The sequence below is a fragment of the Pan paniscus genome, chromosome 17, assembly GCF_029289425.2.
Source record: "Pan paniscus chromosome 17, NHGRI_mPanPan1-v2.0_pri, whole genome shotgun sequence".
Lineage (NCBI taxonomy): Eukaryota > Metazoa > Chordata > Mammalia > Primates > Hominidae > Pan > Pan paniscus.
In genome coordinates this window covers 38,231,259-38,246,042 of record NC_073266.2, presented here as the reverse complement: position 1 = coordinate 38,246,042, position 14,784 = coordinate 38,231,259, and the positions used below count along the sequence as shown (strand labels likewise).

At 36.0% G+C, this 14,784-nt stretch overlaps 1 protein-coding gene across 2 annotated transcripts in view; it reads right to left on the bottom strand.

Moving 5' to 3' along the window:
- THOC1 (THO complex subunit 1) overlaps positions 1–14,784 on the bottom strand; it is a 50,293-nt gene that overhangs the window by 33,579 nt on the left and 1,930 nt on the right. For both annotated transcript variants that reach the window (XM_024926299.4, XM_003815639.6), the window contains exons 2-9: positions 13,717–13,790; positions 13,563–13,623; positions 12,282–12,348; positions 8,427–8,545; positions 7,924–7,972; positions 7,421–7,516; positions 2,511–2,593; positions 787–860 (exon numbers count right to left, since the gene is read on the bottom strand). In XM_024926299.4, the coding sequence (XP_024782067.2) occupies positions 787–860; positions 2,511–2,593; positions 7,421–7,516; positions 7,924–7,972; positions 8,427–8,545; positions 12,282–12,348; positions 13,563–13,623; positions 13,717–13,790 (623 nt within the window). The remainder of the gene's footprint in view (positions 1–786; positions 861–2,510; positions 2,594–7,420; positions 7,517–7,923; positions 7,973–8,426; positions 8,546–12,281; positions 12,349–13,562; positions 13,624–13,716; positions 13,791–14,784) is intronic.

Sequence of the window (14,784 nt, the reverse complement as noted above, 5' to 3'; positions counted from 1 at the left end):
ATGTTAATCTGAATCTATGTTAAAAGTCACAGGTATCATATCCTAACTAATAATATTATATCCTAAGAAGCACTAGTATGAGAAAAACATATATGGTACATATCAAGTTAGCATCACAAAAATAAGCCCTTTATCTAGTAACTGCATGTATAGCTCACATTTATTCAATGTTTAATAACAGAAGCATTTTGATCTTTATCTAGGAGTTTGGTGATTGTTTTTGTGACCAGAAATAGGCCATAAGAACCTAACTTTTGTTTGTTAGCCTATGGGAAAATTGATTTCATTATACATCATTTCACTTAATGTTGCAGTTTCTAGAACCTATCTATGCCACTGAGGATTGCTTTTGGAAAGAAAGCACAGGGCTACAGAGGAGGAGATAAACAGTTTTAAGAGCAAGGGGAGAGAAGGAGGAAAGGCTTCTTAACTTGCCTATTTCATTAAAAGTTAGCCCAATACACACAGGCACTGGGTCCACAAGTTTAATGGAAGGGATTAAGGGGAGGAGCTCCTAAGGTTGCCTGTGGCTGGCTTTTCAAATGCTGGGATTATGCATAGGGTAGGCTATATAAACAATGAACTGTCTGCACATAATATAGAAACCAGCAGATAAAGCCCATTAGTGATTTACGATTTATTAAGTAATATACATGAAAATTACAGATGAAAGAAATTTCTTATAATTTCTTTCCTCCTTGTCTTATCTCCTCACTCCAGAGAGGATACTCAATAAATTAAGAGATTATCTCTGTAAGTCAAAAAGCTTAGGCTCTGAAAACTCACCACGTTGTTGGAGCTTCCTCATCTCCCATTTCGCCTTCTTCTACATCCATTCCTTCTTCTCTATCTTCAGTGTGCTAAATTGAAAAAAAAAATGTATAGCCTGTCATGAAGCAGTCATCAGACAGAAGAGATAAATGCTAGAATAACAGGTCAGTTACACATTCCTAGGCAACCCACAGTTAGAGAAATATAGTCACTAACTATCTAGACCTATAGTTAATCTGTAAGGGAATCAGAATTTTACCTGATGGACAGAAGAACTCAAGAGCAGTATGACAATGATATAACACAGTCATGAAGATAGTAGAAAGTTTCAAATCTGCATTTCTAAACATAATCAATGATTCCCTCTGGGAATAAAGGGCTAAATGTTTTGGAAATGCACAAGACAATTCAACAATAAAATGACCAAACAGCATGAATAGCTAATTCACAGAAGAAAAATAAATTCCAACCAACATATAATAAGTTCCTCAACCCAATAATGATCAAGGAAATGAAATTAAAACTAAGAAGACTTATTTTTCAAATATATACATCAATTAAGCCAATATTTTTAAAAAATTGATAATTCACACTGTTGGGGTGAGGCTGTGGGGAAAAAGGGCAGGCATTCTCCATGTGCCACTGGTGGCTGTATAAATTGGTATAACCTTTTTGAGAAGTAACCAGGCAATAGCTATTGAAATATGAAATACGCATATATTTTAACCCAGTAATTTTACTTACTGGAATTTATCCTAAAAAGACATCTGCATAATTGATGCAGACGATGCAGACTGATGCAATATTATACACTACTAGACACTGTAACATTGTTTTTCACTATCAGAGATAATCTAAATGTCCACAGGCAGAGAAATGTGATATATCCACTCTGAGATTTATCAAGAGCCATTTAAAAACTAAGATAAAACTAAATCTTAAAGGAAGAAAGTGAATTTCAGAATAGTATGAATGACCTCATTCTGGAGAAAAACAACATGTTTGTACATATACACAAAAAGTCTTGGTATGGTGAGACAGAGAATGTTATGAGTGGTTATAGAAATAATATGAATTTATAGAAAAAATACATATTCTGCAAAAAATAACCCAATGTTTAAAACAGAAAGTACATCTATTCTATAATCTACCTTATGATTAACACTATTAAAACAGAAAGTATAGCTACTTTGCTAATCCACATTAATAGAAAGCTATGCCATAATCTACCATGGTCTACCTTGGATTACAGAATAACTGTACATTCTATCTTAAACACTGGTTGAATTTTTTACATACAAAACATTATTTCTGTAAGTTGGAAATAAAGTTAAAAGTTTTTAAATTTTTGATGACTTATAGGCCCAGTTACATGAATTTTTTTTTTTTTTTAATGAGACAGGGTCTCACTCTGTCGCCCAGGCTGGAGTACAGTGGCATGATCAAGGCTCACTGCAGCTTGACCTCCCTGGGCTGAGGTGATTCTCCCACCTCAGCCTCTCGAGTAGCTGGGACCACAGGCGTGCACCACCATGCCCTGCTAATTTTTGTACTTTTTTGTAGGAATGAGGATTTGCCATGTTGTCCAGGCTGGTCTTGAATTCCTAGGCTCAAGTGATCTGCCCACCTCAGCCTCCCAAAGTGCTAGGATTACAAGTGTGAGCCACTGTGCCTGGACCCACTATCTTAATAACAAACTTGCAAATATGTTATCTGAGAAGATTTCAAATCAGCCTCACCTTCTGACCCAGGGTGCTTTCCTGCTCATTCGTATTGAAAACAGTGACATTTTCCAGATTAAACTGACTCTGCAAGTTAAGACCTAGTAAAAAAAACAAAAAAAAGATGCAAAGCAAGTCCAGTGACACCTAAACTTATGTATAACTTGTGTCATAATCAAAACTACAAAATGCTAAATCCATAAAGAGCAGTCAAAATTAACACATTTGATTTTCAAATCCTTTCAAAAATTCATTTCTTAAAAGTACCTTTGGAGTATGGGCATACCTTGTTTTGTTGTTCTTCACAGTTTCTTGTTTTTTTAAATAAATTGAATGGCAACCCTGCATCATGCAAGTCTATCAGCACCATTTTTCCAACAGCATATGCTCACTTCCTCTGTCACATTTTGGTAATTCTCACAATATTTCAAACTTTTTCATTATTATTGTATCTGTTATGATGATCTGTGATCAGTGATCTTTGAGGTTAACATTGTCATTGTTTTGCCACAGATTTGTTTTTGCCACAAACTGTGCCCATCTAAGATCTAAGACAGTAAACTTTTTTTTTTTTTTTTTTTTGAGACAGCGACTCACTCCTGTCACCCAGGCTGCAGTGCAGTGGCATGATCATGGCTCACTGCAAGTTCAGCTTCCCAAGCTCAGATGATCCTCCCACCTCAGCCTCCTGAGTAGCTGGGACTACAGGCAAGCACCACCATGCCTGGCTAAATTTTTTTGTATTTTCAGTAGAGATGGGCTTTTGCCATGTTGCCTAAGCTGGTAAGATAGCAAATTCAATCAATAAATGCTGTGTGTGTTCTGACTGCTTCACCGACCAACCGTTCCCATGACTCTCTCTCTCTCCTTGGGCCTCCTTATTCCCTGAGACGAAACAATATTGAATTTAGGCCAACTAATGACCCTGCAATGGATTCTAAGTGTCAAGTAAAAGGATGAGTCTCACATCTCTCACTTTAAATAAAAACCTATACATGATTAAGCTTAGTAATTAAGGCATGTCAAAAGCCACGACAGGCTGAAAGTTCTCTTGCGCTTAACAGTTAGCCAAGTTGTGAATGCAAAGATAAAGTTCTTGCGGGAAGTTAAAAGTGCCACTCCAGTGAATACATGAATGATAAGAAAGCAAAACAGCCTTACTGCTGATACAGAGAAAGTCTGAGTGGTCTGGATAGACAAGCAAACCAGCCAGAGAAAGGCTTTAACTCTTTTATTAATTCTGTGAAGGCTGAGACAGGTGAGGACACCACAGAAGAAAAGTACGAAGCTAGCAGAAGTTGGTTTACGAGGTTTAAAGAAAAAAGCCCTCTCTGTAACATAATAGTGCAAGGTGAAGCAGCAACTACCAATGGAGAAGTTGCAGTAAGTTATCAGAAGATCTAGCTAAGAATATTGATGAAGGTGGCTACACTCAACAGATTTTTCAATGCAGATGAAACATTCTGATATTGGAAGATGCTGTCTAGGACTTTCATAGCTAGAGAGAAGTCACTGCTTGCCTTCAAGGGACAGGCTGACTCTCTTGTTAGGAGCTAATGCAGCTGGTGACTTTAAGTTGAAGCCAATGTTCATTTATCATTCTGAAAATCCTGGGGCTCCTGAGAATTATGCTAAATCTACTCTGCCTTGGCTCCATCCATAAAAAGACAAACTCTGATGACAGCACATCTGTTTATAGCATGGTTTACTGACTATATTAAGGCCACTGTTGAGACTTAACTGCTCAGAAAAAAAGATTTCCTTTCACAATATTATTGCTTATTCACAATGCACCTGGGCACCCGAGAGCTCTGATGGAGATGGGCAAGGAAATTAATGCTGTTTTCATGCCTGCTAATACATCATCCATTTTGCAGCCAACGGATCAAAGGGTTATTTCAACTTTCAAGTCTTATTATCTAAGAAATACATTTCATGAGGCTACAGCTACCATAGTGATTTTTTTATGGATCTGAGCAAAGTAAATGGAACACCTTCTGGAAAGGACCTACAAGTCTAGATGCCATAAAGAACACTTGTGATTCATGGAAGGAGGTAAAAATATTCACATTAACAGGAGTTTGGAAGAGGTTGATTCCAACCCTCATAGATGACTTCGAGGGGTTCAAGACTTCAGTGGAGGAAGTAACTGCAGATCTACGTAGTAGAAATGGCAAGAGAACTACAATTAGAAGTGGAGCCTGAAGATATGACAGAATTGCTGCAATCTCATGATTGGATTTGAAACAGATGAGGAGTTGCTTCTTACGAATGAGCAAAGAAAGTGGTTTCTCGAGATGAATTATACTCCTGGTGAAGATGCTGCGAACACTGTTGAATGACAACAAAGGATTTTATTTCTGAGACAGAGTTTCACTCCTGTTGCCCAGGCTGAAGTGCAATGGTGCGATCTCGGCTTATTTTTTATTTTTTTTCTGAGACAGAGTTTAGAATATTACATAAACTTAGTTGATAAAGCAGCGGCAGGGTTTGAGAGGACTGACCCTAACTTTGAAAGTTCTACTGTGGATAAGATGCTACCAAACAGCATCATGTGCTACAGAGAAATCTTTCGTGAAAGGAAGAGTCAATTGATGTGGCAAACTTCACTGTGCTATTTGAAGAAAATTGTCATAGCCACCCCAACCTTCAGCAACCACCACCCTGGATCAGTCAGCAGCCATCAACATCAAGGTAAGACCCCCCACCAGCAAAAAGATGACAACTTGCAAAAGGCTTTGGTGGTCATTACCAGTTTTTAGCAGTATTTTAGAAGTACGGTATGTACATTTTTTTTAGATGCTATTGCATACTTAATAGACTACAGCATAGTGTAAACATAACTTTTATATGCACTGGGAAACCAAAAAATGTTGGTTGAATGAATATTGCTTTATTGCAATATTCACTTTATTGTGGTGGTCTGCAACAAAACCCACAGTATGTCTGTAAACAGAATTCTATATACATTATAATAGAGTTGATCCTTATTATTCATGACTATTCCAGAACAATTCCACAGAATGCAATACAGAATAATTTATAATTCTGTTGGAAGCACAAATGTAAATTATATTAATGAAAAAGTGATAATGTATAACAAATAAGTAAATACATTATAGTTAATGAGAGCCAAGTTTCTTACTGTTAGAGAAAGAGGTTAATAAACAGATCTACTGGTGCTGGATTCAACTCAGAGGTATCAGTAGAATCTCATATTTTTTGCTGCTGTTCATGTAAAATATATACTGACAGATACAGAAACAAATACAGATGAGTATGGTTAGTATACACATATGTCTTTCCTAGCTCTGGTCTCTGAGAGGGCCTAGAAGTAGTGATACTCCAGTAGCAGTGAGCACATCTTCTCAAATGTAACAGCCAATGATAACCAGCCACACAAAGAGGCAAGATACCATGAGTGAGAAACAGTCAAAACAGACAGGAGAAACAGACCCACCAAGACTTATTTAAGGTATCGGCATTACCAGATACAGACAATAAAGTAACAATGTTTACCAAGTTTAGAAAACTAAAAAAACAATTCTTAAGAAATTATTCAGAATCAGGTAGAGAGAGACAAACAGATGAAAAAATATATAAGGAGTAAAAAACAGAGGATACAGTGAGAGGGTATAATGGATGTTTAATTGAAGTTCCAGAAAAAGAAAAAGATAAAGAGGCATACACAATATTTGAAGAGATAATGGCTAAATTTTTACAAACTAGATGGAAGAATCTAATCCATACATTCAAGATGTCCACAATCCTAAGCAGGACAAATAAAAAGAAATTTACACAAGAGATACATCATAGTAAAACTAAAAGAAACCAAAGGAGAAAAAAAAATCTTAAGCGCAGAGAAAAAAATCTAGATTATCTTCAAGAAGTGAGACTGACATCTGACTTGTCAATAGAAAAATGGGAAACAGAAGACAAAGTAAAGATTATTTCCCGTGAGATGAAATCCTGTATCTAGTGCCAATCTAGAATCTTATATCTATTGGGAGGAGGTCAAAATACCAATATTAACAGGAGTTTGGAAGAAAGAAAGGAAAAAAAATAAAGGAGAAGTAACGATTTTTAGGCAAAACACAGACCTGCACTGAAGAAAAGTCTAAAAGGGAAAATGATCACAGACAGAAAGCCAGAAATACAAGAAGTGGTAAATCTATATTAACCTTGACCACATAAAATAAGTATGAAAGAAAACAGCACAGACATAGGATGACAAAAAGAAAGCACATAAACCACTGCTAACATACGCTATAGGTCTTTCTACATGCAGGCACTATTGTAAGCTCTTCACATGTTTTAATTCATTTAATCCTCAGAACATATAAAGTAGGTGGTACATTAGCCCAATATTAAGGAAGGGAGGATTGAAGCAAGGAGATATTAAAATCTCGCATATTTGAACATACTGGGGAGGCGGAAGGCTCTGGAGAACAAGCAATGTCCCATTTCAGGAGCTAGATAGTGGTTATACAGTATTCGTTTCATTATTATTCGCTTTATGTACTTTTCTATATGAGCGTTATATTTCACAATAAAAATTTGTTAAAAAAAGAGAAATGAAAGGAAGTCTATATAGCTAAATAGTTGTGACTGAGAGAAAATGCAAACACAAAAATAGGCATACATTATGAAATACAGATATGATGGTTCATATCTACATGTTTCAGTGTGATTCAACTTTACATTAATAAGCTTTGAACTTAAAAGAATCCATGACTTTGTTTCAGGATTACCTGTATTATATACTAGGACTGCTATACATTTATAAGTAAAAGAAAATAAAGTGACAATTTCTATGATGTCTTTCAACTTTTTAGAACCATTTTTCTCATTATCATGACAGATTTTAATCTATTAAAAACTGGAAAAGATTTTCCTGCAGAAAACTCATTTAATGTATAAAAGCTTACCTGATTTCTCAGACAGAGGGAAAAGCCTGGCCAAAAAGAGCTGAATCCGTCCACAGAAGACTGTATTCTGGGATTTAGACAATCTTCTTAGGAGATCTAACAATATACGAAAATGAACGTTACACAGAAAAGATAATTCTATGTTTATTACAACCACACCTAAAAGTTTCTAAACCAGTTTGTCAAGAGTATTTTCCTAAAGCAGTAGTTCTTAAATTGGGGGCCGAAACCACTGCCACAAAAAAGTACTATACATTAGGAACAAAACAAGTTCAACATGACATGAAAAAGACAAACTTTACTACGTTTCTGACTTTAAGCTTATGCCCAGAACAAAAACAGTTTAAAGTGAATAATGAGTTCTAAAAAATCAGATTGTTAGTTAAAAATGCAGATACCTAATCTATCTTTAAAATGTTATCACTGGTATTTAATTCAACCATGTGTTTTTCTGGGCATATTTACACTTTAAAAAGCAATCATTTTATCACTCAATTACTTACCATTGCACATACGTAGTAAGTAATTTTTCCCAGCAGAATAGAATGTATTCTGAAATTAAGACGGAAATTATCACTCTTCTTCAGAACTTGTTACACATTCTTCAATAATAAGTTGCCGGAAGTGAAATATTAAAGAACACTAACATGCACTGAGAATCTACTATGCCACTTTCACTTTTTTTAAGCAAATAACATTTTCAATGAAATAAAAATATTTTCAGATATAAGAAAACATGATACTAAGTAACTGTTTTAAACATGTGAAAGTGTGAATTTTCAAGTTAATTTTTATTACACAAATTAAATCAAATTTTGTATTTCAAGTTTTTCTCCACACATGGTTTTTATTTGGCTCTCCCGAGAGAGCAGTATATAATTTTTTCATAGGCACAAACTTGTTGGCATTCAGCAATACTACAAATAAATTAAAAAAAAAATCTACCCTCAGAATTCTGGATCTATAGAAAGATAAAGTTAGCAGGAAAAGAAACTAAGGCACTTACTGATTTCCAAGTAGCAACATTTTTTTCCACAAAAGTGAATATTGTGTCACACTGATCCAAAGGAAGACAATCCAAAACATCTCCCAACAATACAAAAGGTGTAGATGCGGTACAAATACCTTCAAGTGGAGCACAAGCCAATTTAAAAGTTTAAAAAATTGTAGAGTAAAATAGCCTATGAAAAATAATTCTGAAGAATATCTTAAAAGGTACACTTTGTTACTCATAACAAGGTTTTAAAAGGACAAGAAATGGAAGCAACCTAAAAGTCCCCAAATAGGACATACTTAAGTAATTTTTGATATGTGCACTCAGTAATGATGACAATAATTCTTGACAAGATCTAGAGCATTTACTATATGTCAGGCACACTAAGTACTTTACATATGCTAACACATTTAATCCTTATAACCCTATGAGGTAGAGCATATCATTATTTGCATTTTATAGAATGGGAAAACTGAGACACAGAGAGGTTAAATAACTTAACCAAGATCATAGAGCCAGTAAGTGGTAGAGCTGGGATACGAACCCAGGCAGTCTGGCTCCACAGTCTGTTTTCTTCACCACTAAGCTATTCAAAAGAATATAATGCAGCCAATTAAAAACGATGGTTATAACGACTATAATAACTTGGAAAAATGCTTATGATATAATGCTAAGTGAAAAAGGCAGGATTCAAAATTGTATGTACATATGGTTATGACAATAAAAAAAATTCTTAAAAGACTATAGAAACTAAAACCATTATACCAGATGAATGGTAGCTTTTAAAAGTAGAGGAATTAAGAGTACTGTTTTCTCTTCTTATTTCCAAATGTTTTGTAATGTTGCTAAATTGTCTTTGTGATTTGAAAAGATTATCTTCAAAAAATAACAAGGTTTGATATTAACTATGATTTAACATTTAAAATAACAGTATTGTTTCAGGGGAAAGAATGGAAAAGTAGAAAGTTACTGTTTAAAGAACAACAAAATTAAGATTTTTCTTAAGAAAAGGTCTACGTAGTCTATCTAGACTACTTAGAATACTTTTATATCCCTACTCATTCTTCCTTCTATTTTAAGGCAATGAGTACTTACTAACACTCATAAGTGTTTAAGAAAAGTAGTCACTTAGGCATGGTATATGGAGGAAAAATATCTAGGGTGATCTAAGCCCAAAACAGTGCATTAATATACTATGTCCAAAAAAAAGGAAGAAATATTTCCAGCTGTACTCTGCACTAGTAAGATCATATCTGGAATGCGACGTGAGGGATACTGCCTAGAAGCAGTGGGTGAAATAAAACAGCAGATTTCAACTCAATACAAGGGAACACACCAATAACCACATTTGTCTAACAGGACTCAAACAGTGAGCTCCGCTAATGAGCATGATTCAGCAGAGGCTGAATGACCACCTACCAGGGATGTTACAGCAGGGAAGCAGTCTAGGCCAAAGATGAGACTGGACTAGGTGACCTCTAAAGTCCCTAACAATACTTAGATTCAATGATATTATATACCCTGCACATCCAAGAGATTTGAGAAGCATATTTTCTGCCCTTAGTTGCAGTATAGCCTGGAATAAGTTAACTCACATTTAATAATTATAGAACTTTTTCTAGATTCTACTGCCAAAATTCTGAGTCAGTAGAACTAAGCAAGGTTTGGGAATCTCATCTAAAAAGAGATTCACTGGTGGTTCTGATGAGCCAGCAAGTCTGGGAACCATTGGGTTATAGTGTGATTCCCCCAAGAGCTTTCACAACCTGTGTCCCAGCTTCCACACCAATCTCTCTCCTTACCCTTACCTGGGCCACAGACATCCCTCTCTAGTTCCCACTCCCCAGTTCCCAAACACCATGCCATGTTCATCCTTCCATGGTTTTGTTCACAATGTTGTTTTCTGCATACTCTTCCTCCTCTTTACCACATGGTAAATTTCAACTCCATCTTTCTAAGCATAGAGCGAATGTCAGCTCATCTAAATAACTCTGATATCCTGAAGCAGGCTACTTCATCTATGCTTTTGAAGCACACTCTACATAAATATACTGTAGCATTTAGCACATCCTAACTAGTCACCTTTGAATGTAGATTATGAGCTTTTTAAGGTTAGGCATTTTTGTATGCTTTAACCAGTAGCATCTCACACTGAATAGAAGCTCAATAAATATCAGCCAAATTGAATTTAACAAAATATATTTATGGATAATTTAAAAACATGTCACATAACCAAACAATTATAGTCTGTCTCAAAAAGAAAAATTCTCCCTAAAATAAAAATGCACTATGCCTTTACAGTTTAAGCTCTTAAGTCCTTATCCTTCTCAAAAGTTCCAAGTATAGACTAGACTTTGTACAACTTCTTCATTAAAAACATCACCAGCTGTGCAAGAGTAATGTATAAAGGTAATCAATGAACTAAGGACACACTGAACACTGTTTGACAGAAACTAGACAAGGAATATTACATTGTGGGACTCACCTAACTATGCCTAATGAATGAATGATTAGGCAGCTTGTATAAAAGTTTAACAACGTGAATTTATGAACTTAAGTTCATAAAATAGTTTGCCCCCTATACTGGGAGGTGTGTGCCAGTTTTATAGAAGCATCAAAATAACACATAATGTGAATAATGCTTTACAGATTAAAAAGGAGTTTTCACATATATTATTTGAATTAATCAAATGAGTATTTTAACCAAATTGGTTAAAGAAGAATGCTGATAAACTAATTTTTTATTTCTTCTTTCTGCAAATATTTAACGAGCTCCTATTATGTGTTAGGCTCTGTGTACTATGTGCATTGTTTACCCAAAGTCTTCTAAAGCTATCGCACACAGCCATTTTAACAGGCCCCTGCCCAGTTTTCCTGCCAGCAGTGACTTCAAATGGAATCATTCATCTGCAGCTGCTCTTTTTTTTCTTTTTTTTTTTTTTGAGATGGAGTCTTGCTCTGTTGCCCAGGCTGGAGTACAGTGGCTCGAGCTCAGCTCACTGCAAGCTCCGCCTCCCGGGTTCACACCATTCTCCTGCCTCGGCCTCCCGAGTAGCTGGGACTACAGGCGCCCAGCACCGCGCCCAGCTAATTTTTTTTATTTTTAGTAGAGATGGGGTTTCATCGTGTTAGCCAGGATGGTCTCGATCTCCTGACCTCATGATCCGCCCGTCTCAGCCTCCCAAAGTGCTGGGATTACAGGCCTAAGCCACCGCGCCCGGCCTGCAGCTGCTCTTTAGTATGGCACCCAGTGCCCTTTATAAATGGACCTAACCTGCTTTCCTCATCATTCTCGTTGTCCTCTCCTCCTCCTGCTCTACACAATTCTCTAGCTATTCCCTTCTTAGTATGTCTAACAAATTCTTCATACCTCACATTCTAGTTCTCATGTTCTTTTCTAAAACCTCTCCTGACTCCTTTAGACTGAAGTTTAGAGAGCCATGTTGGCTCTATTCCCTCTAACTACACTTCATTCCCACTTCGACCATAGTACTTACACCATAGTAAGGCATGCATACATCTGTTTCTTCCATTAGCTCCACGTAAGCAGGGGAATATGTTTTATTCACCATTGAATCTCCAGGTCCTAGCTCAGTACCAGGCACATAGTAGATGCTCAATGAAAATTTACTGAATGAACAAAACAACTGGAGAACAAAGGAAGTGCCAAAATGTGCACTGCATAATAGAGATGAGAAATAAGAGTAAACTAATTCAACTGGGACTTCTTGGCAAAGTTGGGAGTCAGGCAGAACTTGAAGAATAAACAAAATCAGATAGGTGGAGAAGTATGGGGAGAAGACGTTTTAAATAAAGCATGTCATGTCCAAGATTACTTTAAACAAAACAAAACGGAACCATACTTACCTTCAGTTACTCCCCCAATAGCAAGAGAAATAATAGCTAAAACGTTTTCACATGATGAATGATTTATCTACCAACAGAGGAGAAACAATTTAATTTAGGGGCAAGAGTTCAGACTAAACTCTATTAACAGTAAAAACATGTACTCTGATATTAAATTGACTATCAGAAATATGGAATACAATATTTCTTATAGAAAACAATATTTTCTAATATGAAGTTACAAAAATGTAACAGTAACATATAGAATCAATAGTTGTAGAAGTATGTCAAGTAACAGGTAGGCAACTCACTCAAAATCCAATGGTCTCAGGAAAATGGTTATATTAGCAAGATGAAGGCTATAAGCTAATCAAGGACAGAAGTGCTGAAGCCATAACTCAGCCAGTGGCACAGGGCAAAGGCAGGGCTAGGAGAATTAACTACTAATACACCCATGTGTCTGAGGGGTGGTTTTAATAGAAGGAAGGCAGTGCTTAGGTTCTATAAAATCATAATAACCAGCATTTACTGAGTGTTCATTAAGTGCTGTTTTACACACAACAACACTGAAAGAACGGTATTTCCCCTCTCACAAAAGAAACTGAAGCACAGAAAAGGAAAATAACTTGCCCAATGCCTCACAATGGAAAAGTGACTAAGTCTGAAGAAAAGGAAAGAATCATTTTTTAATCAGACTTGTCTGAGAGAAAGGGACATTGTATTATGGCCAATAGAAGGGAATCTAGCTTTTGGGGACCCAACCTTTGCTTGACCAAGAATAAACTGTTGAAACTTTTCCTTTCATTCAGGTACCCCATTATTGGTAAACAAATTCAGATTTTTCATGGTTAGATTTCTCTACCGAAGTTGGAGAGCCCTCAGTTATTTATGTAAGTTTACTGATGAGGAGGATGCCAGAGGAAAATGAGGGAATGGAATCCCAGCTCCTAAGCTAAATATTTTTGGACTAGACCTTTCGTGCCACTACAGGATGTATCACTGCTTATACAGGAAAGTGGGAGAGCCCACCTTCACCTCTAGTTCTTCCTAAGACCTCATGTCAACTTTTCTTATTTCACTTGGAGAGGGCTCTTGTCATTTATTAAACCAAACCCTTAAAATGTACCTGTGCTATCAAAATCCTTAGAGAAATCGTATAGTCATCAAGTCAACTTTTACAAAGCAGAAAGCTTACTCTAAAAAAAGATGTTTAAATATCCATTCTAAGAAAAAAAGCAATTTTTAAATAACATGGTTTATTAATTTGTCAGCAAAATTTTAACAATGGAAAAACATACTTACAATTTCTTCTTCTAGAATACCTCTGAAAGCTTGGTCAAGGGTACATTTTTTTTCATTTTCACTATTAAAAACAAAAGACATCCTCATTTTTCAAACAGCTCAGGGTATGTATAAAGATTGAGGCAAGTATTTTTCATAGATATCAATGCCTTACCTGCCAGGTACCTGGCTGAAGGTACTTAACAACGGCTTGATGTTTTTGTTGTTCAAGGCCTCTCTGGTAGACTTCTAAAAAAAAATTAAAATGGCAAATAATTGTAAAGATTTTGCTTATTATTTGCTGAAAAATATATCGTTCATTGATAGTGTATCTTTCTAACTAAAAAATGCTTATACCTGGGAAAAATTACCTATCAGTCATTCTCTCAGTAATCCTTATTCCAACGCTACTTAATGATATGGATCCTCATCACTTTAAATCTAGCAAGAGCTTCCTTGCTGGACTTTTTCATTCTAGGTGATATTTCTGTCTCTTTAAATATCACATTCATGAGAGTATTGTGCTTACAAAAAAAAAATCTCCAAATGGCTCCTTATTTGCACGTTTTAGTTTTGAAGCTTCACAGCTCCCTCAAGGTCCTTGATAATGTTATCCCAATTTACCCAAACTTAATTCCCAATACTCCCTAACACATACTTTGCACTAAAGTCTAGCCATTTTTCATCACTTTATATCAAACTCATTCTACTGTATTCACACATTCATGTTGCTCTTCCTACCTGTTCATCCAAATTCTATCCATTCTCCCACACCCATGTCAGGTCTCGCCTCCTGGAGGTATCTTGTTCAGTCCCTGACACGTAGCACTCAATAAAACCATGCTGACAATCTGTAGATTGTTTTAAAGTAATCATAACTTAAAGACAAAAATATTGCAAAAGGCATTCATTCTATGAACACTCACATACACTTGGAAAGTCATCTTATTACCTCACAGGAATTAGATCTATCCTAAAGGTGTCCATTCCTTGCTCTGCCACTAACAGGCTGAGTAATTTGGGGCCTGTTCCTTTATCTCTTTGTGCTTCATTTTCATCACCAGTTAAATAAGAGGGTTGTTGTAGATTTTTACTACCAGCAGCAGCTACAGTGGCATCACCTAGGAAGCTGGTAGAAATGCAGAATCTCAGGCTCCCTTCCACACTTACTGAACCAGAATCTGCATTTCACAAGAAGCTTGAGAAACACTGAACTAGATGATCTCCAATTTCATGGTCCTTT